This window comes from Hetaerina americana, unplaced genomic scaffold (assembly GCF_022747635.1).
Source record: "Hetaerina americana unplaced genomic scaffold, ioHetAmer1.1.p SCAF_4, whole genome shotgun sequence".
NCBI classification, from domain to species: Eukaryota; Metazoa; Arthropoda; class Insecta; order Odonata; family Calopterygidae; genus Hetaerina; species Hetaerina americana.
This window is the reverse complement of record NW_027286985.1, coordinates 97,095,689-97,118,568: the sequence shown is the minus strand read 5'-3', so window position 1 is coordinate 97,118,568 and position 22,880 is coordinate 97,095,689. Positions and strand designations below refer to the sequence as shown.

The following is a 22,880-nucleotide window of genomic DNA, read 5'->3' as shown; positions in this document are numbered from 1 at the left end:
TTGCATATCAGCAGTTTCCCTTGAGGTAATGAATGTCTAGAAAATTACTGTGAGTAGTCTACCGTTTAAGGTAAGTTTTGGATGAACAAAGACTGAACATCAAAACATTTCCCAGTTATGCCTAGCAAGACAACCTAACAACCCACACTGCAGTAAACCCGGCTTCCTTTGGATTTCTGCAATAATCTCTCTCCTCCTCAACCATTTCCTTGTTTGTTTTCATTTCTGTCCACCTCACCTTAGCCATCCTATTTCTCATTCACATTTCAATAGCCTCCTATCTTTGCCTTTCATCTTGCTTTGGCGACCAAGTTTCTGCGCTCTACAAAACCCCGCTCCATATAAAAGTTTCTAAAAATCTATTCTTACCATCCTCACTCGAGGTCCCCGCCATCAATTCCTTCATCCTTGTGAAAGCTTCCTCGCCTAACGCAATTCTTATTCATGGGTACATTCTACTTAAGACCAATTTGTTCCAGAACACTTCCAAGGTATACAAAACTGTCCCACCTGCTCTATTCTTTGTCATACTATTTTAATTTAAGTTTTCCTTCTCTAAAATCTCATTTTTTTGTTTATTTTTGTTCCCATCCCATGGATGACTACCTAATGCGCCTTGTAGTCCTTACAAACTCTTGACTGGCTGGCTAACTCATCCGCAAACCCAACTGATTTTTTGAATTATCCTACGTATTTCATTCTCATTCCCAGTTTTTTCCATGCCTCTGGTGAACATTTCCTTCGCATACGCATCAAAAAGCACAAGTGGTAACGAACCACATTGCCTTACCCTCCCACCTAGCGCTGCCAATCCAGACTCTCCATCCACCACACGCACTGGATGAGTTTAAGACCCGTACGAGATGTGGATAAGCCAGTTCAATCCGCTCCGATCTTCTGCAGTACATATATTAATTTTACCTAATTTACTCTGCCCAACGCTTTCTCGAAATCTATGAAATATACACCCTTGCTATAATAGATCCTCTAGGTTACTCTCCAATCGTGTGACCTCATTACTGCTATTGCATCTTGCGTACCTCTCCCCTTCCTGACCCCCCAATCTGAATCATCCCGCTAGTATTTCCATGTTAACACAGAATAAAAAAACAAGCATATGGCCACATTTAAATTGATTAAAAACAAGCGACCATGGTTACGACACGGGGAATCTTTATCAAGATGACAATCAGAATGGGGACATATTCATTCCAAAGACAGGAGGGAAGGAAAGTTGGTGGCTAAGCACAAGCAACAGTCAAAGGTCTATTAGACCAAAATCCCTTTTTCCGCGTTTCGATTATATTAGGGAAGATTTAACGAAATGTTGCCGAGAAAACCAAATACCAACAATTGGCGAAGAGCCGAAACTTTCATGCGTCTTAGAAAGTCACGAGGAAGATACAGAGCATTTATACTTATCCAGGGAACCAAACCAAAACTGACGGCAGGCACGTAAAATTAGCGGCAGTTTTATGCATACGAAAATTACTAAGAGGGAAAGTTATTTAAGAGGTCAAACGCTGAACCACGGCAAATTATCCGCAAGATGAAATAATTGAATTGTCTCGAAGAATTTCGATCGAGAAAATGTGGATGATGTGACGTAGAAATCGCCAATTCGCCCGCGGAATCTTTTCAGGAATTTTGTGAGACGATGAAACCACTGGAATCATACAATATTAAGGAAATGATGGAGGCATTTTCGCATCTATCATGAGAGGAAAATATTAACAGCGAGTAACTCTTGTTTCAAGAATCATCAACAGACGTAATTGGTTTGAGTTGGTTGACAGGGCAAAATTTCACGCGGAGGCACGGGAAAATTTTTCATTTTATTTCTCTTTACACTTACTCGCAGTGGGATGATATCCATGAAATCTGGCCGAAAGTAAAAATAAACTAAACTTAAGACACAGAAGCCAGGCTTAGGTTTACTCTAAAATTATTACTATAACTATCGGTAATTTAACGTTTAAGGTAGGTTTTGGTTGGACAAAAATCTATCAAGCTATCAAACGATACAGCGACAATTCCCTTGTCTCTCCTAACAAAACATAACCCAACATTCTACACTACAATAAGCACCTCTTCCACTCCGTATACTTCTTCCTCTCTTCACTCCGTCCAACACTCCTATCCTATCCTCCCCCTCCATTGCTAGCCTAACATTCTCCCCTCTACTATTCGAATATGTATTCCCATTTTTTCTCTAGCGACATCGACCTGAATATCCCGCGATCCACCAAAAAGATGTGTGGCCCTGCTTAATCTTTTTGATTTGTATACGGGCATTAACATTTTGCCCTGTAAGGAGAGAGCGATGCAATTGCCATTGTAACACTTGAGGCATTGAGGCATAAAGTTATGTTTTTATCTATCCTGAAGATCAATGAGCAGTTTATTTCAAGACTTTTTCCTTGCTGTGAAACATGTTTGAAGGGGACGATGATTCTAGCGAATTTCCTCAAACTTATGTCTTGGCATCATGCATCCCAGGCGCACAAGCTATCAATTTGAGGTGCTGAAATTGCGAAGTGAGCGATAATTCTCATCGGACAGCTCTTAAAAAAAAACTGATTCAACGAAAAAGACGATATTAGACGGATTCCTAAGCACCATTTAAGAAATTTCGCGAGAGTACCTATTCACGGACACGTACGCGAAGAAGGTTTCTTCTCACTTTCTAGCCTTTAATCCCCTCCACTTACGATACATGTCGACTGGTGATTCTGAGTCGTAGATGTATAATGTATTCAATGTGGAGAATGATCAAGGTGATCTATCACAAGAGACCAACGATCAATGATGACTCACTTATATGACCGGCCCGGTGGCGGTGGGGTAACGTCCTCGCCTACCAAACCAGAGGTCGCGGGTTCAATTCGCAATTAGGTGGTTTTACTTCATTTAAGGGTATGGTGTATGTATTTGTCGAATTGCTTTATCATTGTCCGATGTTAAGGCCGAGCTCCCAAGTGAGTGAGGGTCCAAATTTTGCAGACAATGCCCAACCTGCCCAATTCTTACTCTTCCCCTGCCTCAAATCCGTTCTGAAAGGACGTCGCCACGGCTCGGTGGAAGCGTTACAACAGGTCGTGACGAAAGAGCTTAGGTTTTAGATATTGGATATTTTGAATATTAGATATTTTCGTACCCTGCAAGCCACCGCTAGGGTTTGTGGCAGGGGGTGAACACACACCAAACTAATTTTGACCTGAATATAACCCTACCGCGGTCGGACAATGTTATACTGATACCTTATATTTCGTGAAAAAAATAGCATGCTAAATCTATCTGTTCTGCACTTAATCTCTCTAATTTTATTGACATGATCTCTCCAGCCGATGGGGCTGACAATACATTTTCGACCATCACTGCTATAGCGACGTCCTTCCAATTTACGCAAGAGATTTTATCTGTAATTTAACCTTCGCTTCGTCGGTGATTCCCAGCGTAGCTCCTCTAATATTTTGAATACGCCACTTAGTTTATCATAACAACGTTTTACAAATCTAGCTCCTCTACGTTGCTCGCGATCCAATCCGGCAATCAATCCAACTTTGTGAGGATCCCATATACTGGCAGCATATTATAAATGAAGCCTAACCAGATCCATAACATTTCTCTTTAACATTTTCATCAAATTTACCCAGCACTCTTCTAATAAATCCTAATTTTTTGTTAGCTTGCCCACAATATCCCCGTATGAGTTTCACCCAGGAGATATCGTGATTGAGGGGAACGCCTAAGTATTTATTCGAGTCTACACATTGCATTTCGGTGTTCCCGATGCAGTAGGCATTCTGGGAGGGAATTGCTTTTTTTCCAAAAAAATCATGACTACGCACTTTTTTTAAGTTTAATTTTAATTGCCAAGGGTCTCACCAGCGTTGAATAGCATTTTGGTCATCTGATACAGCTGCTGTGCCCTCAGGAATACGGATATCAAGATAAACCACAGCATCATCGGCAAAGAAACGTACTAATATCTTACTAGTGACTACGGAGTCAATACTGTTAAGGCAAAGTAGGAATAAAAGAGGTCCGATAACTTATCCCTGGGGTTCAGCAGCATTCCGGGTGTCGCCTTCCAGAGGGCGTTCGAGGCGTGGAAAACCCGCTGACGGCGGTGAGTAATCGACACAGTCCTTCTGCTTTTGGGACAGAGGATGATGCAACCTCAGATGCAAACACTTCAAACTCTGTCTTACTTATCGCGTGGGAGACGCTCAACGAAATCCAGTGGATCAAATCAAACTTTTAGTTTGAGCCGGAAATTAAAAAATTGGATGGTCTATTAGTATAAAATCTCATTCGCATTTCCCAAGAGGTCAAAAACAGTTTTGCAATAAAAACAACATTCTTCAAACTTTCAGTGAGGGAATTCTGCCGTGAATGTCCATAATAATTCACTACCATTAACTATACATTAATGACCTAGATGGGTATTCAAAAACAAATACCTCATATGGTCTATATATATATATATATATATATATATATATATATATATATATATATATATATATATATATATATATACCTGTATATATTTATGTCACCTCAAGCAGAAAACTTTCAATTGAGTCAAGAGACTGGTGTCATCAAAGAGTGAGTTAGTAAGTTAAAAATAATGGAAATTGCCCCGGTTGGAAAGTGAGTCAAATGATTTTTACATACTACCTTGATCAAAAAGTTCCCGGAATAACCACCGTGTGGCGCTCCCATCGTTCCGATTTGAGTTCTGTTTTTTTTGTTTAATTGGTACATCTGTTGTTGATATTCCCTTTAAATCTTAGTGTCATAACTTGACATTTGCAAAAGTTACGTAGCCAAGAGTACATCTATCTCTGTGTGTGTTGGCGATTTTTTACAATTGCAGAAATGGATTTAAATTTGCAACAACGAACTTGTATTAAATTTTGCGTAAAAAACGGATTTAGTGGCGCACGGACGTTGGAAATGTTGGAAAAGTGTTTCGGCAACGATTCTCTAAAAAAAACGGTCGTTTACCAGTGGCACGAGCGGTTCAGAAGTGGTCGTGAGTCAATCGAAGATGATGAACGCAGTGGCAGACCATCGACATCGAAAGTCGGTGAAAAAATTGATAAAGTAAAAGAAATGTTGGTCAATAACCGCAAATTAACCATCAGAGAAATAGCGGAGGACTTGAACATTGCCTATGGATCCGCCCAAGACATTGTGGTTAATGATTTGGGTTTCCGTCGTGCAGCAGCAAAGTTGGTGCCAAAAGACCTCAATTTCATGCAAAAAAGAGACCGTGTTGACGTCGCAAAAGACATGATTTGCGAGGCTGAATCCGATCCCACATTCATCAAAAGGATCATTACTGGAGACGAGACGTGGGTTTATGAGTACGACACGCAATCCAGACATCAGGCAAGTGAATGGCGTTCACCAAATGAGCCGAGACAAAAAAAACCACGTCGTTTTCAGTCAAAAAAGAAGGCAATGCTGACGGTTTTCATGGATTACAACGGTGTAGTGCATCATGAATTTTTGCCAGAAGGCCAGACAGTAAACAAAGAGTATTATTTGGGCGTTATGAGACGTTTGCGTGAAGCAATTCGCCGAAAGAGACCAGAAATGTGGGCAGAAAACTCGTGGATTTTGCACCATGATAACGCACCGTCGCACAGTGCTATCATTATTCGTAATTTTTTGACGAAAAATGCAACAAATACCATCCAACAGCCACCGAATTCACCTGATTTGGCTCCCTGTGACTTCTTTCTGTTCAATCGAGTTAAAAAACCATTACGGGGAACGCGTTTTAGCAGCCGAGAGGAAGTAATGGAAAAATCGCAGGAAGCACTGATGGACATACCGAAAACCGAATATAAAAAATGTTTCGAGGATTGGATCAAGCGCTGGCATAAGTGTGTTGCAGTCGATGGGGATTACTTTGAAGGGGACAATATAGATTTAGATGAATAAACTTGTATTTTTAATTTTCTGAATAAATTCCGGGAAATTTTTGATCAAGGTAGTATTTGTTTAATATGAAATTATTTATTTTTTGACAATTTTTTCAACTAAAAAATTTTTCAATTTGGTTCATGGGAGGAGGAGTCCTTGTTCGCCTACTGCTGCTGATGAAATGATTTCGCGGACGGCTAAGGAGCGCGATTAAGGGGTTAAGTGGGGATCAATATCCTTCGGGCAATCGATAGTTGGCCACTGCCGGTGTACAGGACAGGTGCTCGTCCCAGATTCAGGCCAACTACTGAAACTAGAGCATTTCCTGCCCTTGAAAAAATCGAAACGTCCTAGACGTCACCATTTCACGGTGGCCAAAAATACTCCGGATCAATCCATAAAATACCGGAGTTTTGTGCACTCTTAAAGAGAAAAATGATTGCTAAGTTTTTTATTCTTTGATCATCAATATGAAACTTTTTTTAAAAAAGTAAAAATTAACGTTGTGTATTTAATACAAAACGGCTATTTCTAGTGACACATACCCGAAAAATGTGAATTACTTCAAATTTATGTCTGATCTCACCCAAAACTGAGATTTTATAACATGGCAACGAAGAAAAAATGCAAATGTTTTTAAAAAACCTTTTCGTAGAGCGCATATCCTTAAATTGATTTTGACATAACAAAGAATACATATTAATTAGCTCAGGATTTCGGGTGATTCTGCCCTCCAATCGAGAAACCACGAGAACTTTGTCTAAGTGGATCACGTAAGGGAGTCATCCATTTGAATCTCTCAAGAAGAATTTTCTGTTCTATTCTTCCCACAATCTCTTCCTTCGCCGCATTTCTATTCCCAAAAGCTTAAGCCTCACGTCCATGGATTAACGTCCCCATGGACGTTGACGAGGTGGATGATTCTCGTGCTCCTATGACCCCTAGAGCTGCGTTAACGGAAGCAATGATATTTGCTTCTGGTAGAGTTATCCATGCCAGATAGGTCGAAAATAAGGAACCAGACGAAAAGAAGTCCGTTGGTAGAGATTTTAATATGACGCCATCACTCAAATGGCCGCCACACTGAGGTCGGATGCCTTTGCGGTAGCCTCACTGAGGGTACAGACGACGCACGGATAATCTATAGGTAATCAGAGGTATATATTACCGACAAACAGCAATGCGGAGGAAGAATTAGATAGTGTGTGCGATCAGTTGGACGAAAATCATTACGTACGTACCGGAAAAAACAGTTATTGGCGATGGGGGATTGGAATGTAGGGTTAAGGGAAGGGAGAGACAGGAGTGAGGCAGGAAAGGACGTTTTAGGACAGAGGACTGGCCGCGGGGAGAAAACTATAGAATTTCGTGGAACGAATTGGTTGAACAACACTTAACTGATGGTTTAAACACCACGGTAGACATAGGTGGAAAAAGAAAAATTCACAAGGAAAATACCGATAGACGCAGGTAGAAATCATTTACACTACATTACGTTTACACATAAATTTAAGAACAGCGTGTTCAACTCACACAGTTTCCCTGGAGCAGATGCGGCATTGCAAAACCATTCAGTCACGCGTTAATTAGTCAGTCAGGCCTGGCGACTGGTTTGAATATAGGTGTGGAACTCTTGAAATCATTTAGATTAGCAAATACGCTAGTTGGCCACCCAGCTAAAGGGTTGCCATAATAGATTGGCACATTACTGAATCAGTGTAATAGGAATGAGATGAGAATTAATCATACGAAAACGAAGGTAATGAGTTATTCAAGAAGCAGGAAGGCTAGAGTAAAATATTAAAGTTTCCATGTATCCCCAGCATGTTGGTGTTTACTATCTTATTAAAAATTAACAAATAAACTCTTTATTACAAACACTTTGAGCCATTACTATCCTGTTTCAAACAAGAGAATTTTTTTCTTTTGCATTCTTATTTAACTGTAATATGCTCAAGAATTTTGCACGAGATTTAAGTTAATGATACCAGTCCGTAAATACCGGAGTCCTGCTCATTTCTGCTTTTATAAATGGTAGTGGCGTGGACAATTTGAAGTCTTTCGGCCCTGCCAATGAGGACTTGTTAAATATTTTATCTAGAAATGGTACAGTTTCCGATGCCAACTCTTTTGGCATCCGCACTCGAAGACCCATTCCCGTCTAAGTGATTCGTTCATTTTGACTGCATGCAGTTGTTCGACTAATCCCTTTTGACCTATGAATACTTCTGGCTGCGTAGATTTTCGCGGCGGTGGCTTGAAGAATTCTGCATGTCCGGGTTTTCACCGCGTTGTTGTTTGAAGCCGACAACAGTTTCGCCGAAGTTTCATCCGGCGTCTTCAGGTCGAAGATGTCCTCTTCGACCTGAAGACGCCGGATGAAACTTCGGCGAAACTGTTGTCGGCTTCAAACAACAACGCGGTGAAAACCCGGACATGCAGAATTCTTCTATGAATACTTCATTCATTAACACGCTGGTGCCCCGGAGATTTAGACTGGTTTGACTCCTCGCTGTTCTACACGCTTCCAAAAGATCTGTTCAAGGTGTTAACTTGAGACATACCGCCTGCAAAAAGGTCTCCATTTACGTCCACTGATCTGACCTAAGTTCCTTTTCCCCAAGTAATTCTGCAAGTATTGCCTTATATGTTCGTACAACAGAGCGCAAATTCTTTTTGTTTTGGTATGATGGCTGCATTAATATTTTCACCCGTTGCAATTCTTTAACAATGTACACGACATTTCCTCTTTTTCATCCCGATTGGTTCCTTCGCCAGAGCACGCCCATTTCGCCCTCTCTCTCAATATCATCTTTCCACGATTTCTCTCGGTAACACTCGAGTGGACGTACAATTTAGTCGTGGGTGGCCGTGCGATATTTCCCGAGTGCACTTACAAGTTGCGATGACAATTGCCGTCCTCAGGACGTATTCCAATATCTTTCTTTGCCTCGGGCTCTTCTTTTGCAGCGACTTGACCAGATACTCCTTCCAAAGGATCTCCAGCGGGACGTAGCACTGGAGGGCATACGTGACGAATATGGCCGCCGCGAACATCGCTTTCACAACCTGGGCCAATCTAAAAAAGGAACGAAATATATATCATTAGTAAAGCAATTATCTTTTAGTTCTTCATTTTGTATGTCCATAACAATAGCTCATTCGTTGCCTCATTCGAATTAATACCCAGTAGCTAACCAACACGGTCGGACAAAAAAATAGCCGATGTGAAGTGAAATTCCTAATTTTCCAGTGATTCTCCATTTTGGTCCTTTCGCAACTGTTGACTTACTGGACAAAAAACTTGTAAGGAATAGCAGAATTAATCGAAAATGCTATTCTCCAAAGTGGCGGTCGCACAAACACAGTTAAATAGTCGCACTGGTTTCAATGAAGATTACAATTACACACAGGATGAATTGTCCGGCCGCACTCACACTTCGTCCGTCGGGAGGTTGAGGGTGACGCTCCCCAGGGCTCTGTCGCCGTACTTGAGGTAGCCGGAGAAGCCGATGGTGACGTAGAGCAGGACGATGATGAGCATTGCCCTGTTGAGTACGCCGCGGTATCCTCCGAAGGCGGACGGGGTTGCCATGTTGTTCTCCAAGGCGATCACCTGGCGGCGAATGGAATGGATTAGAGGGAGGGGTGCCGTCGGGCGGGACGGAGGGAAATGGGGCACTCATTTACGTCCCTTCCGCCCGATTGAATGGACGCGAATTATACTCACCACTCCGACCGCCTCCAGAGCGAACAGAGTTGTTCCGATGAACAGCGGGAAATGCGAAGGCTCACCTGAGACAGAGAGAGAGAGATATATATATGTAAAATAGAGAATCAAACTTTCCGCTCAAGCAGAGGAAAAATATTTCAAATGGTTCAGAGAACGAGTCGGAGGAATCGAATTAAAAGTTATCATAAATTAGGAATTAGAATCGCAATATTTAATTAACGTGAAATTTGCTCACGTACAAATTAATTAAATGAGGCGGCTACCCGGAATTTAAAATATGGAAATGTCTCAATGCTTAACGGAAGAAGATTTTAATGCCATCTTAGAGAAAACAAAAGGACCACCCATATTGATGGATAGAACTATAAAATGAAAGATAGAGAGATAAAATGAACCGAGAATGAGTATTTTTTAAACGTCATATTGAATGATTTCTAGTTTCAGTGGTCTTGCAAGTGTCCACCTCATGGGACGACGCGACCGTAAGCGTTCCCAGTGAATCATGACTTGTGATTCCGTCTCCACTTTGTGGGTGATGGCGGCTTTGCCCTTCTAGCCTCTCACCCACGAGGTTCCTCTCCGACACGTGCGGCACGCCCCTGCCGAACAGGTAGTAGAGCACGATTCCGAGCCCCACGAACGTCATGGCGTTGGCAGCGGTGGAGAACGGAGCGAGCACTTTGAGGTTGGGGATGTAGTTGAGCAGGATGAGGGGCGGCAGCAGCATCAGCATGTACACGCGGACGTCCAGGGCCCTCCAGTACTCGTCGACGATCTGCGGGAGATGCGAGGAGCGGGTGAGTTTCCCAAGAGGGCACGTGGGAGTCGAACAGAGACAAGCGATGAGATCACAATGAGGAGATATAACGATAGAGGACGGGGAAATGCGAAATAAATTCCAAAAGAATTCTAAGGAGCATTCGTCAATACCTCCTTAGACTGGAGCTTCACTCGGCTTAATTAGACAAAAAATGCCCTGTCTTTCCTAGTTTAAGTAAACTTGTGTTTCATTTTTTATACTAGGAAGATAATAACTCAAAACCTTGCCTCATTTAGGAACATGGTGGAAATTCCACCAAAAGTTATCAACATCTCCCAGTTCTAGGCGAAATACTCTCATGTTTCACCACCGCGAGGAGTGGGCTGAATTCTTCAGGGCTCGTAGAGTACCCATTCAAAACTCCCGGATAAAAATATGACCTATAATTGCTTGCTGTGTTCGACGCTAAGACTAAAAAGAGACACACTTATTTGAGTATTTTCTTCTCTCAATACTAAATAATTCTTGAACTATCCCACATTCGGAGCGTTCGTTTTAATCGCCTACATTGAAAATATGAATACTGCTTCGCGAGTTTCAAACAGTTTTTATGCGCACGAGTGTATTCGTTCAATTTCAAGTCCATTGCGTCAAGTAGTGTTTAAAAATGAAAGAAATCCGCAGAGTTGACTTTGGACGCAGTTTCATTTTCTTAGCATATCTATTGGTCAAACTTTGTGCGATTGAAATGATCGAAAATATTAACACACAACTCTCCAAGCATGTGGCAAAAGTGTCAGCGACATTCTAATCAACGATAAGGCAAAGCATTCCAATCCTGAAGAGTGCGGATAAAATAAGAAGAGATTAATTCTGTGAGATGAGAAATAATGTCACATTGATTTGTACGAGGGTAAAATACTTTGCTCCTCTAAGTGAAGAACACTATCAGAAATTTTTCAGACAGTCGATTTTCTTAGTGCGATATTTCTTTTTTGATAAATATTTACCTGCTTAATATTGGTAGCGACGAATACCACGTACACACAGCAGATCCCCAATTGGTAGACGATCAGGAAGGCGTTGATTATGTGCCTGAATAGAGAAGGTGAACATGAGATTTTGGTGGATCCCACGTAATTAATTTAAAAAGCCTTTCGATTTTTTTTTAATTTAGTGCTAGATTGAGATTCCGCGCGTTTAAGTTATCCTAAAATTTTCAATTTAATTTTGGATGATCTTCGAATAATTTTAATATTCCAAAAAAAAATAGTTTCCATTCATAGAAACGATATTTATTAATTGATATTTACCAGAGTTAATTTTGCGATCCAAGTTAAGCTATATCGTGAAAATATAATTTTTCACCCGTCGCAAGCAAATATCTCTGGTTTAAATGGCGTCCTCTCCCCTGCCGGAGTACGAATTTCTCCCCCCGACGTACGGCTCTCCTCCCCCCGAAGCGGTGCGCCCCTCCGGGTCGAGACTACTCGCACTGCAGAGCAGAGGCATTTCCAAACCAAACTCCTCTGTCTCTTTTTAAGTGACGACCCGACTCCGTTATTTCTTTCCTCGATGCTTATATGCGCCCTCAAAACCACAGAACTCATCTTATCATCCGTAAAAATAAAACCAACGAACTATCAACAATATCGACAATTAAATGGCTGCCATTCAATTCACAACAGACACCCACCATTGAGAGCACAGAATAGGCAATAGCATACTCCAAAGCCATCCCATTCTATCCCTCACACACGTCACTAAACAAAGCGGATACCCAGAATCCTCCGCTCGAGACTCTCCCTCCCTTTTCTAGCTAACGCCACGCACCAAAGTGACCGCACGCGACATGACGCACGCCACCAGGTCCCTCGGCATCTCTCGCTGTACGTGCCCAAAAGACTTCCTCTCTTCATATCGGCAACCCTTTGGCACGCCCGGGTGACCTCTCCCTCCCCCGCCGCAGTAGGTCACACGCTCCTAATCCCCCTCCTGCCCCCTCAATTATAACTCCCCGCACCAACACCGACTCGTCTCTCGAAGATCTTGATTGTTATGAACAAGGTAGCAGTGTCGCGGCACTATTAGAGGATTAGAAAGAGAGCCTCTAGTTCAACGTAGGTTGCAAATTCAGGTTGAATTCATTGCGTACATTTGAGGCAGGTTGCTTATCCGAGGATGTTGAAGACTTGTTACAGGCCCCGACTTACTCTATTTGATCCGATCACCAACGTATGATCAGGGAGATTTATAGTAGAACGGATAGATTTCAAATAAGGTTTATTCCTCGTGCCATCAAAGATCAAAATAGACGTGACCGCAGGCGCGAAAGAGATAATTAGCATTGGACGTTGACATACATATTTTGTGGATATCATTTTTTTTTAATTGACCGATTTTTTTAAACATTCCTCCAGCATGATTAGAATATACGTGTTCTGCTATTGAATATTCTTGTGTATGTAAGAACCTTCTTTCGTGTGATTAACTTTCATCATCAGTTATGATTAGGATTGTGCATGCATTGGTCGTGACCCACGAGTAACATCCCCACCACACGACCCTACGGCGCCTTGCGGGTTATTATGATGATGTAGATGAGACGCTATCGCCATTCTCAACTGCAACCTGGAACCCTCCTCTCTCGCATTGGTGAATGCGCCCCCCCCTGGCCCCCAATCAGCACAGCCTGTCGACCAAATCACTCTCCCTGTCCCCCTCCTTCTATCCCACTTCCCATGATCTTCCTCCAGACGGCCTTATGAATCCTTGAATCCCTCCCAGAATCAACCACCAACAATAATTGATAAAACCAAAATTGAGCTTGAGTAAGTGTAACGAGAAGTAGGACATTTTACTTCCAAGTGAACTTAATCCAAATGTAATTCCCCCAGTTCGTTGTGAGGCTTAAATTCATTCGAGCCAGGATGATTGTCCCCGGGAATCGTGCCCTCCGACTCACCTCGAAGCACCTTTGAACTTTCTCAGCCACTTGGGCCCAATCTCTATGGCCGCAACCATTGTGTCTGGATAGTTAAGAACTGGTACGCGTAACTTCGTGCAAAGGATGTACTGGGAGCGTATCTGTAAAATAAAATACGTTACATTTAAATTTTAAATTGATATGACTCTTTGAACTTACAGGATCAATGAAAATCGGGATGGAGTAATATTAAAAAAAAGATTATTCTCATTTTAGCACAATAGTTTCCCATACATCACAAAATTAAAAGTAATTTGGTCTTCGATCAATCGACTTAATTTTGATGAAGAGAGAATCGTTTAAACTCACCGCTGTCAGGTAAAACAAAGGAAAAAAAACGATAAAAAATATTCGAGGAAAAGGAGAATCTCGTTTCTCTAAGCCGGAAATCGATTCTCCAGCCCCTATTGTGTTTGACGCATTGCCTTTGAATGAATGGTATCTCGAATTAATTCTCAGGATTTCTCATGGTGTGATTTAAAAAGTTTTGCATTCAGTTTAGGAGGACTTTAAAGTTTACTTGTAACCACTGGCCGCATTATTTAAAAGAGCGAGAGATGGCGTAGAAAAGACTCTAGAATATAAAACAAGTCTGCAATGACGGCTTCATTTAAGGTAGTTTAACTAAATTAGTTATTGGATTTCTCATGCATATAAATATAGAAATCAGTTATTGGATTGGATATGTTATTAGCTATCTCAGTTAAAACAGTTATTGAGGAAATTAATGCACAATATCGTTAATTCGATAATTAATAATTATTGACTAATATCCGAAGAGCATATAAAATATAAGGAACGACAATTCAACTACTTTATTTGAGCGTTAATTAGCTGTAAAGCTCTTCTTTGAACCTAATCAACGCTCCAATACTCATACGAGCCTCCGTTTTTTTACGTGTACTCGTAGCTTCCGTTTTTTAATCCCTTGTTTTGCATTTGGAGCAATGCAACTTCGGTATTAGTGAAAATTTCGGCCGCAGTTTGGAGCCTTGAAGCTTAGTGAATAGAAATTTGTCAGAATGTTATATACCACTCACCAGGATGTGAAGGCAGTACGTGCAAAGGGTTCCTATGAAAATCGTCCCACAGATGCCGAGTCCGTAGCCGGCGTTGTGGAAAGCTTCCGGCATGGCCAAGATGCCGGTGCCCAGGCTGCCCTTGAGCATGTGGATGAGGGTCTCGGCGTTGCTGGGAAGAAGAGCAGAGAGAGATAGAGACAATTTTCACAATACAATTAGCGTGCGGAGTGTCGGGAGAAAATCCATGGAGAGGAATCGAAGCATAAATCTGCGGTGGAAAGACACGAATAAATTTCATCTCGTTACACTCTCATTGCACTAACATCGAGAAAAAAAGGTTCGACCATTGCGTAAGACTCCTTGGAAACACCACACAACTCAATATTGTCAATGTTTTCTGGTTTTCCAGAATATCGGGCAGTTGCACTATTTCTTTTATCGTGAGTCAAGTCACGCACTTGTTATTTTTGTGATTGACTAATTTTTTAGCCCAAAGTCATTATGACTCATCCCAGATCACGTGGTACTTTGATGATGCAGATTGTACCTTTCTCACATGAGAGCTGATTTTTCCAGACAAAAGAAAATGGTTCAGTATTTCCCCGGTAAAATAAATATTTCGGGGGTCGTCGACTTTCGATCGGAGGTCGGTTAAGCCAGCCAGGAGCGAAGGCGGCCATGGTCGTATCAAAATCCGAGTCGAAGTTTAAAGTAGATATAGGAAGTGGATTGGTGGAAACCCATGGTTTGGGAAATACAATGAGCCAGTTTTCGGGAACCGATTGGTTTATATCCCCACCCCATCAAGCCCGTACAACTCGAGAGCCACAGCGGCAGCGTCGCAGGGGCGGGCGCCGGTCACAGCAAAAGGGGGGGAGGGAATGGCTTCCGCGGTCGTCATCATAAGGATTCCCAGCAGTATGGAATTGAAATCGACCGAAAAAAGACACAGAGGAGGACTGCAATGGTTGGAATAGAGACTTAGAATATTAGGACGAGTTTGGGAACATTGAAGTTAGAAAAACCTCGGCAGGAGATGGACATGTAGACGTGTTACGGTTGTGCGAGGTGAGGTTAAAAGGATAGCGGGGATTACAGGAGCGAAGAGGATGTATAATAATACAGGTATATGTGCAATGGAGGGCTTGAGAGTAAACGTTAGGAGGCGGTAGTACTGAATAAAATGGTTGAAAAAGAGCGGCCAACACAAGCAATTGAGTGATAAAACATTCATAGAATAGTAAATAAGAAAAAAATAGTAATAATCCAACGAACTCGATCCTTATTTAGATTTGCATGTCGATAAAGAATCTCAGGGAGGAAAGAGTGGAGCTCGTACGCACTCAAAGAGGGAAAACGTGTTCCAAGAAGGAAACACTGATTAGCGACGGGGGATAGGAGCTTGGCGGTAGTCGAGTGGCGTGACGGGAGTGAAGTAAAAGATTATGTTTTAGGAGTTACCGCGGTCAGAGAATAACATATTTCAGCCGGACGATGATGCTATTAGGAAGAATTGGCTTGCTTTTAAACGATACCGGACTTCAACACTGACCCACTCGTAGGAATGGAGGGAATAACAGGGATATATGTATTTTTTTTTAGTCCCCTTCAAGCCACCGCTAGGGTGCGTGGCAGGGAATGAATGCACACCAGAATAATTTAGATCTGAATATGACCCTACCGCCGTCGGACATTGGTATTATAATACTGAATCGTTGTTGAAAAAAACGACATCTTAAATTTATCTGTTCTACATGACAGTTGACATTTTGACATGATCTCTCCTACCGTAGTATGATGGGCGTAACAACGCATTTTCAACATCACTGCTAAACGGATTCCCTTTAGCGAATATGGGCTCTGATCACTGTGTATTACGACAGGTTCAAGAGGGTAAAAAAGTTAACTCTAAAAATATAGAACTTCGAATATTCCCAAATGGGAGGGGGGGGGGGGTGGATAAATACAAGGAAGTCGTGGATTTAATCATGAACGAGGACCAGGATATGAGAGAGATGGATGGAAGGTGTGAACATCTAGCAAATGGGATAATGGACGCCACAAAAGTTACAATTCGAAACTATTGACTACAGAGGAGGAGAGTAGTAAGAGAGATTTGAGGAGGAGTTGAAGAATGTAAGCAGGAGATTAAGAAGAGTTCGACATAAATACATAATTAACTAACACGAGAAACTAATAAAGGGAAAGGAACGTTGCGAGAGTTCAGTTTGGAATTTACTCACAGAAATAAAAGAGTAGAAGGGAACCAAAAGCAAATAACGGAGAGGACGATAACTCATGAGAGGTAAATTTCCCACTTAACGTATACATGTATTTTCACTTCCGTGTGGCGCCCTTTTTAAATATTGAAATAAAAAAACGACACTGCGGAATTGCAAAATACTTTCAACTCGATGAATACAATGGTTTGAGGCGTCACTTTGTGGAAGCGGATCATATCGGGAAAGAAAATACTTTGTTCTTCCACACATATTTTTTATCATTCACGACCTAGATTTCGACTTACAAAGTCACCATCAGGCAAAGTACAGTGGCGACACAGCTATATATAGTGATGCGGATTAAGTCGTGAGCTGCAGCAGTTTTAAGGTTCATTTAAGAAAAGGAGTAGCACCAGAGAAAAGGAGAGTTTGTGGAGTGCTTTTCCTGACGTCTCGCAGTCTGCAATTGAAACATACACACATAGTAAATTGAAAAGTGAAAGGACGGAACCCAGATGGTACAATACAGAAATACGTAAAGCCCTAAAAAAACAGAGGGCATGGTATGCGGCAATGAGGAGATCACTCAAGGAAGAGTCTAGAATTAAACAAAATGTAATAATACATTACTATAAAACTGTGAAAGCGTTAGCAAAGAAGGCTAGAAACCAGGCGTTAACAGAATTTAAAATTCAAAGTTTGGTAAGTATTTGGACGATAGCTCTGAAGCATTTTGGTCATACGTACGGGAGGTTCAGGAAAATAAGTTCGACAGCGCCGTCCCTAAATAGCAATGGAGAAAAACTTACCGCCGGTTTGGAAAACGCTTGCACACTATTTTAATTGGCTTTTTAATAATCGCTTGCCGGAACAATTCTAATCGCTACCCGCTCGCTTACGAAAGCCTACATATGTCTAAAATCGTCATCTCTTCTCTTGGAATCGAACGCGAACTTGAAGACATCAGTCAAAACAAACACCAGGCCCTGATCAAACATTTTGTCGTACATACACATATTGTTGCATTGCGATGTGCACAAGCGCATGACTCCGTTGAAAATTACTGTTACGGCATCTTCCGCAGAAATTTAAATCAGAAATAGCGTCTTATTTGGAAATAGTATTTGACAGATAGCTAATGTATCACACAGTTCCAAGGGACTGGCCAATATCACGACAATTAAATGAAGAACACAAAGTTGAGCCTGAAGCAATTGAATACATCACGCCCAAATTTAAAAAGGCGAGGGAGAAGGACCAAGTAATGGGACAGTAAAAGAGCTTTGTTAGTTTACGTTAGTAAGTTAATTTTTTAGCAGTTATTCTCAATATGTCCCAACTTCATTAATACTGGCAAATGATCTCAATTGCATTTCAAAATGATGTACCAAATGGGGATTGTCATTAAACCATAACAAATATTCGGTGGTAACTTTCTTTAAAAGATCAACGGGATTTGTTTACAAACTAGCTGAAGTTGATCTAGAGGTTGCTAATACGGTAAAATACTTAGGCGTTATAATAAATAACGACTTAACTTGAGGTACCAACATATCTAAAATCTGCAGGCAAGCATATAACAAATTTGGGTTCATTAGACGCATTGTTGGCAGGAGTGACTACAAGGTCAAGGGACATTCATATCATGTTCATCAAAGGTCTCATTTAGAATATGCATGTAGTGTATAGGATCCGACTGAAAAAGACCTCATTCGGAAATACGAAAAGGTTCAACGCAGGGTTCAACGTTCTGTCAAAAACTGTTACAATAATACTAATTTCACTAATATCGTGTGCTTTGCTGTCAAAAACCTTCCCGCATGAACGCATGGGACTGCCATCAACGAATGTCGTTGGCTCATTACACTACTGCTTGCTCTGCTTTGTTTGTTTTCAAGTTCCTCCTTCCATCCCTCGTCTCTCTCCGTTGGGGGGACGCCTCCGCTGCCTGCCTACTGCGGTGTGTCGTATTCCCTACCTGTATCTTTGGGGGCGGAGGCTCTGAGTAGCATGCCCATGTAATGATGGAAATTCCCCTTATTAATTTTCAATTCTAATTTACCACGTTATTGGAAAGATTTTTACGACATTTGTAGGTGTTTGTCAATTCGTATGTTAGTTGAGAGTATACATGCATATCTGCATGTGTGTGGGGTGAGAAGATTTCTGCAAAAATATATACGTATTCCTCTGGTTTACATGAATTTATTGGTTTTGCATGTGGTTTTATCTTGTTTTACGAGTGGTGACCTAACACCCCCCGCCACACACACCTGCGGCTGCTTGCGGGGTATTATGTAGATGTAGATGTACTTTGACCATTCTGGTGCAGAATACGTCTACTTCTAATATATTTAAACTCCACCTTCTCTAGTTTTTGCCCTCCTATTTGCACATTAAACTTGTCCTTTCTCTATCTGGTAAACCTTTGTTTTATTTACATTTATTCTCATCCCATATCTATCGCGCCGAATTTCCAATGCACTCATAAGAGTTTGCAATCCCTTGGCTGACTGACAAACTAAAGCTTGGTCATCAGCAAACCTAACTGATTTTACGAATTCCCCGCCCACTTTCATTCCTACCTCCAGTTCTTCCCATCCCTCTTTAATCATTTCCCCCCCCCCCACATCAACTATGAACAGCACCGGTGATAATGGGCAACCCTGCCTTACACCTCTTCCTAACACTGCCCATCCAGAATCTCCGTCCCCCAATCACAACTGAGCAGCCTGAGACATGTACAGGCTGTGGATTAGCCACCTGCTCCTCCAATCTATTCCAATTTTCTGCAATATACTCATTAGATTTTCCCAATTCACTCTATCAAACGCATTATGCTAGGAACACTAAATTGGCAGTCACTATGAAGTAGGAGCGAAACAGGGAAGCTAATAAATTTTCCCAGAATATGTATCCGTAGGGAGGCTCCATACCAAGATGCACGATTTTCTGAGTGGATTCGTCTAGGAAAAAATCACCACGATAAAAAGTTGTAGTCATTCACGCAAAAAAGAGAAAAAATATTCTTTCACGAACATAACCATCATATATTAAAGAAACTTCCCTGCATGTGATTTTTAAACCCTTCCCTAGGCAAGACTCTTGAAAACGAGAACTGTAAAGTTCCTGCAGGAATTGTTCATTTACCGTAGATTTAGCTTTTAATGTGAGTGGATGAGGATTTCATATAAATATAATATATTAGCTCATATTTAAACTTAACTCGTTACTTTACGCGCAGTACGATGTAACCGATGTAGTGTTTCCAGCGGGTACGATGGGTAATCGTAGCTCGCGACGAGATCAATGCGAAAGGCGATCACCACGAGGGGGCAGGAGACATAGGTCTTCATCTGGGCGAAATTGAGACCAAATGGGAGGGGAGTGAAGGGCGCGCTCACTTGGTGGGATGGTCCAGCTTGCGGTGCGCGTGGGGGTCGTAGGTGTCCTCGTCACCGGGGCGCCTGCCCCCCGGGGGCGGGTCCCCCCCGCCTCCCACCACGTACACTTCCCCTTCGCCGCCGTCCGGGGTGTAAGCCACGTTGAGCAGACCAGGATCGCCGGAGGTCCAGGCATTGCTGTGGGCGGAGATACGATATTTCAAACGTAACTCTTTGTGATCAAACCAACCTTCTGCATTCATACGAAGGGCGAGTGACGCATACTTGACTGCATCGTAGCTTTTACTTCGCTGGTCCGGGAAAGTCGCCCCATCGGCCGGAGGCAGCGAGTAGAGGTGGTTTCCGGCTCCCTCCGGCGTCACGGATCCGGAACTGAAGGGCATCGCGGAATACCCCTACACGCTGCAATGGGAGACGAAACATGAATCAGTATGTGTCTATGACTCTTGACTGGTTTTCCTTATTAATAATAAATTTCCTCACTTTTTATATTTTGTGCAATTCCTACTGGATTACTGGGAGCATTCGCAGTAATTATGCAGTTTAATCGAAAAAACTACCAATGGTTTTAACGTGAACAAGTTCGCAAATCTTATACTCAATGGTTGTTTTAATTTATTGTCTGAGCCGAACACCATATTCAACATCTACTTCCAAAATATATCTATATTCCATGGTTAACTTTGACAATTTGCATTAAACTGAATGCATACCACTTTCTGACTATTGCAAATTAAGAATTATTTGTAAGTTGTTGTAAGTCCTAACTCTCATTTTTAACTCTTACAACCAATTGCCTAACTATGTGTCGGATTAACGTTATTCGTAATTAAATCCAAATGCAAACTTAATTACTTCACTAGCCGAACTCACACAGATCTACCCCTGATAATCTAGGTTTTGGTCCTCTCCCGACCGATTTTGTTGAAATTTGGTTTTCCATCGTAAACAAATTACTAACCTGCATTCATTGTTACTTATAAAATAGTGTCTGATACTAAATATAAATGCGTAAAATACATAGTTTGGTTTTAGAAAAAATAGATCCAGTCAACACTTCCGGGTAATATTGCACATTAAAATTAACTCTGATTTGGTGATTTTACGCATCACACACGACAGTGGGATTCGACGCCGACAGTGGGTTAAACGGTGGCCTCTTGTGACCAAAGAGACACGTAAACACATGCACTGAAGCGCCCGTGCAGACGCACGCGCGCTCACACAGGCACGCACGTTTGCACCGGGGGGAGGGAGTGGGAATAGGGGGAATAGGGGCGGGAGCCATGTGTGGTTAGGTTGAAAAGGTAACAGGGGAAGGGAGATAGGACGAAATAAGTCTCCAAACAGGAGGGCAAATGCCAAACTTTGTGCCTGTAACGTCCAATATTCATTTTCACGCTTAAATAGGAAGAGAAAGTAGCAAGAAAAGGTTACGAAGAAGGTATGGCCATTTATTAATAGGCCACTTGAACCACTCACAATTTGAAACATTTAGTAAAAATCTAACTGAAGGAATTTGCAATCAAAATTAAGCACACCTTGTTTAAAATAGCCCAAATTCTCTAGGGGATCAATTTATACAAGGAATTTAGCTCACGTGTTTACCAGACGGTGCCCATCAAAATTAGAGGACACTCTTAATTTATCAAAACTTTTTTTGTGTTAAAGCGCTCTTGTCCTAATTTGCCTACCTAGTTAGCCAATGGAGCTTACTAGCAACATACTAAAATCTATTACAAACACTTCTCTCGTCATTCCACGTGAAAACATCGAAAATCCAAACACGAATCACTTACGCTTTCGTGAAAGTCAACGTAGAGACAGCAGCATACTCGAGCACACCAATATGAGTTCTTAAGGTTGTTAAAATTCACTCACGCTGATTTCGACGTTTTCACAGATACGCAGGATTTACCTTTGCATGATTTCAGATGAGACTGCCGTCAAAATAATGTAGTAATTTAAAATCTTTATACATCGACAAGGTTTTTAAATTTGAAATTTCCTACTGTAAAACTCGAGGAGCGGTCACCCGAATTAGACAAACGAAATTGTTGTGAAGTTAAGTAAATTCTTCGAGCCAATAATAAGAAAACTTTAGAAAGCTTCACTATAGTTATTTCGGTCAGCCGGTGACTATCAACGGGGAGCGGTAAAGGCTTACTTAACAGCGAGAAGACAAGTAATTACCGAAGTACTTTTCGGTGTCAAGTGAGTAATAAAGTGGGCGGGGGAGGGGGGGAAGAAGAGGGGAGGTGGGAAAGGGGAGGGGGTGCATTGTTAGAAAGGTCCGTAGGTGTATTTCGAATTTTGGCTTGTTTTAAATCTATTCCTCATTGGATGACTGGGTTGCTTTCGATGCCTGGCTCATTGTTCATGATGTTAAATTGTCGCGTGTGAATGTGTACGCTTTCGGTGGCGTTGAGTTTGAAGCTAGCTGTCTGTTTTATTAAATTTAAATCGTTGAGTGTGATAGCGCGGCCTGTTTCATATACGTATGTGTTTGGCAACAGCTGAGCGGTTAAAACGACCGTTTTTGTTAAAGGAGATAGCTTCAGGCGTCACTTTGTGGAAACGATACATATTGCAAAGGAAACACTTGGTTTTTCCACATAAAATATTTATTCACGACCTAGGTTTCGACGCTCAGCGTCATCTTCAGGTGAAATACAGGCCAAAATCTTTCTTTATATAACAGAAGGAATGGGGAGGTGGGGGGGGGGTGTGTATGGATGTAAGAAAGGAAGAGGAGCCGACGTCGAAAAGGAGAGAGTGTTCACTAATCCCACCTTGTTATAAGGAACCTC

At 41.7% G+C, this 22,880-nt stretch overlaps 1 protein-coding gene across 1 annotated transcript in view; it reads right to left on the bottom strand.

Annotated features, from left to right (window-relative positions):
* Nucleotides 1-22,880, bottom strand: part of LOC139692167 (proton-coupled amino acid transporter-like protein acs) — an 82,268-nt gene that overhangs the window by 2,309 nt on the left and 57,079 nt on the right. The window contains exons 2-10 of the mRNA XM_071590231.1: nucleotides 20,335-20,472; nucleotides 20,071-20,247; nucleotides 14,463-14,613; nucleotides 13,402-13,523; nucleotides 11,447-11,531; nucleotides 10,241-10,451; nucleotides 9,674-9,738; nucleotides 9,381-9,559; nucleotides 8,841-9,022 (exon numbers count right to left, since the gene is read on the bottom strand). Of these exons, the coding sequence (XP_071446332.1) occupies nucleotides 8,841-9,022; nucleotides 9,381-9,559; nucleotides 9,674-9,738; nucleotides 10,241-10,451; nucleotides 11,447-11,531; nucleotides 13,402-13,523; nucleotides 14,463-14,613; nucleotides 20,071-20,247; nucleotides 20,335-20,453 (1,291 nt within the window). The 5' untranslated portion in view covers nucleotides 20,454-20,472. The remainder of the gene's footprint in view (nucleotides 1-8,840; nucleotides 9,023-9,380; nucleotides 9,560-9,673; nucleotides 9,739-10,240; nucleotides 10,452-11,446; nucleotides 11,532-13,401; nucleotides 13,524-14,462; nucleotides 14,614-20,070; nucleotides 20,248-20,334; nucleotides 20,473-22,880) is intronic.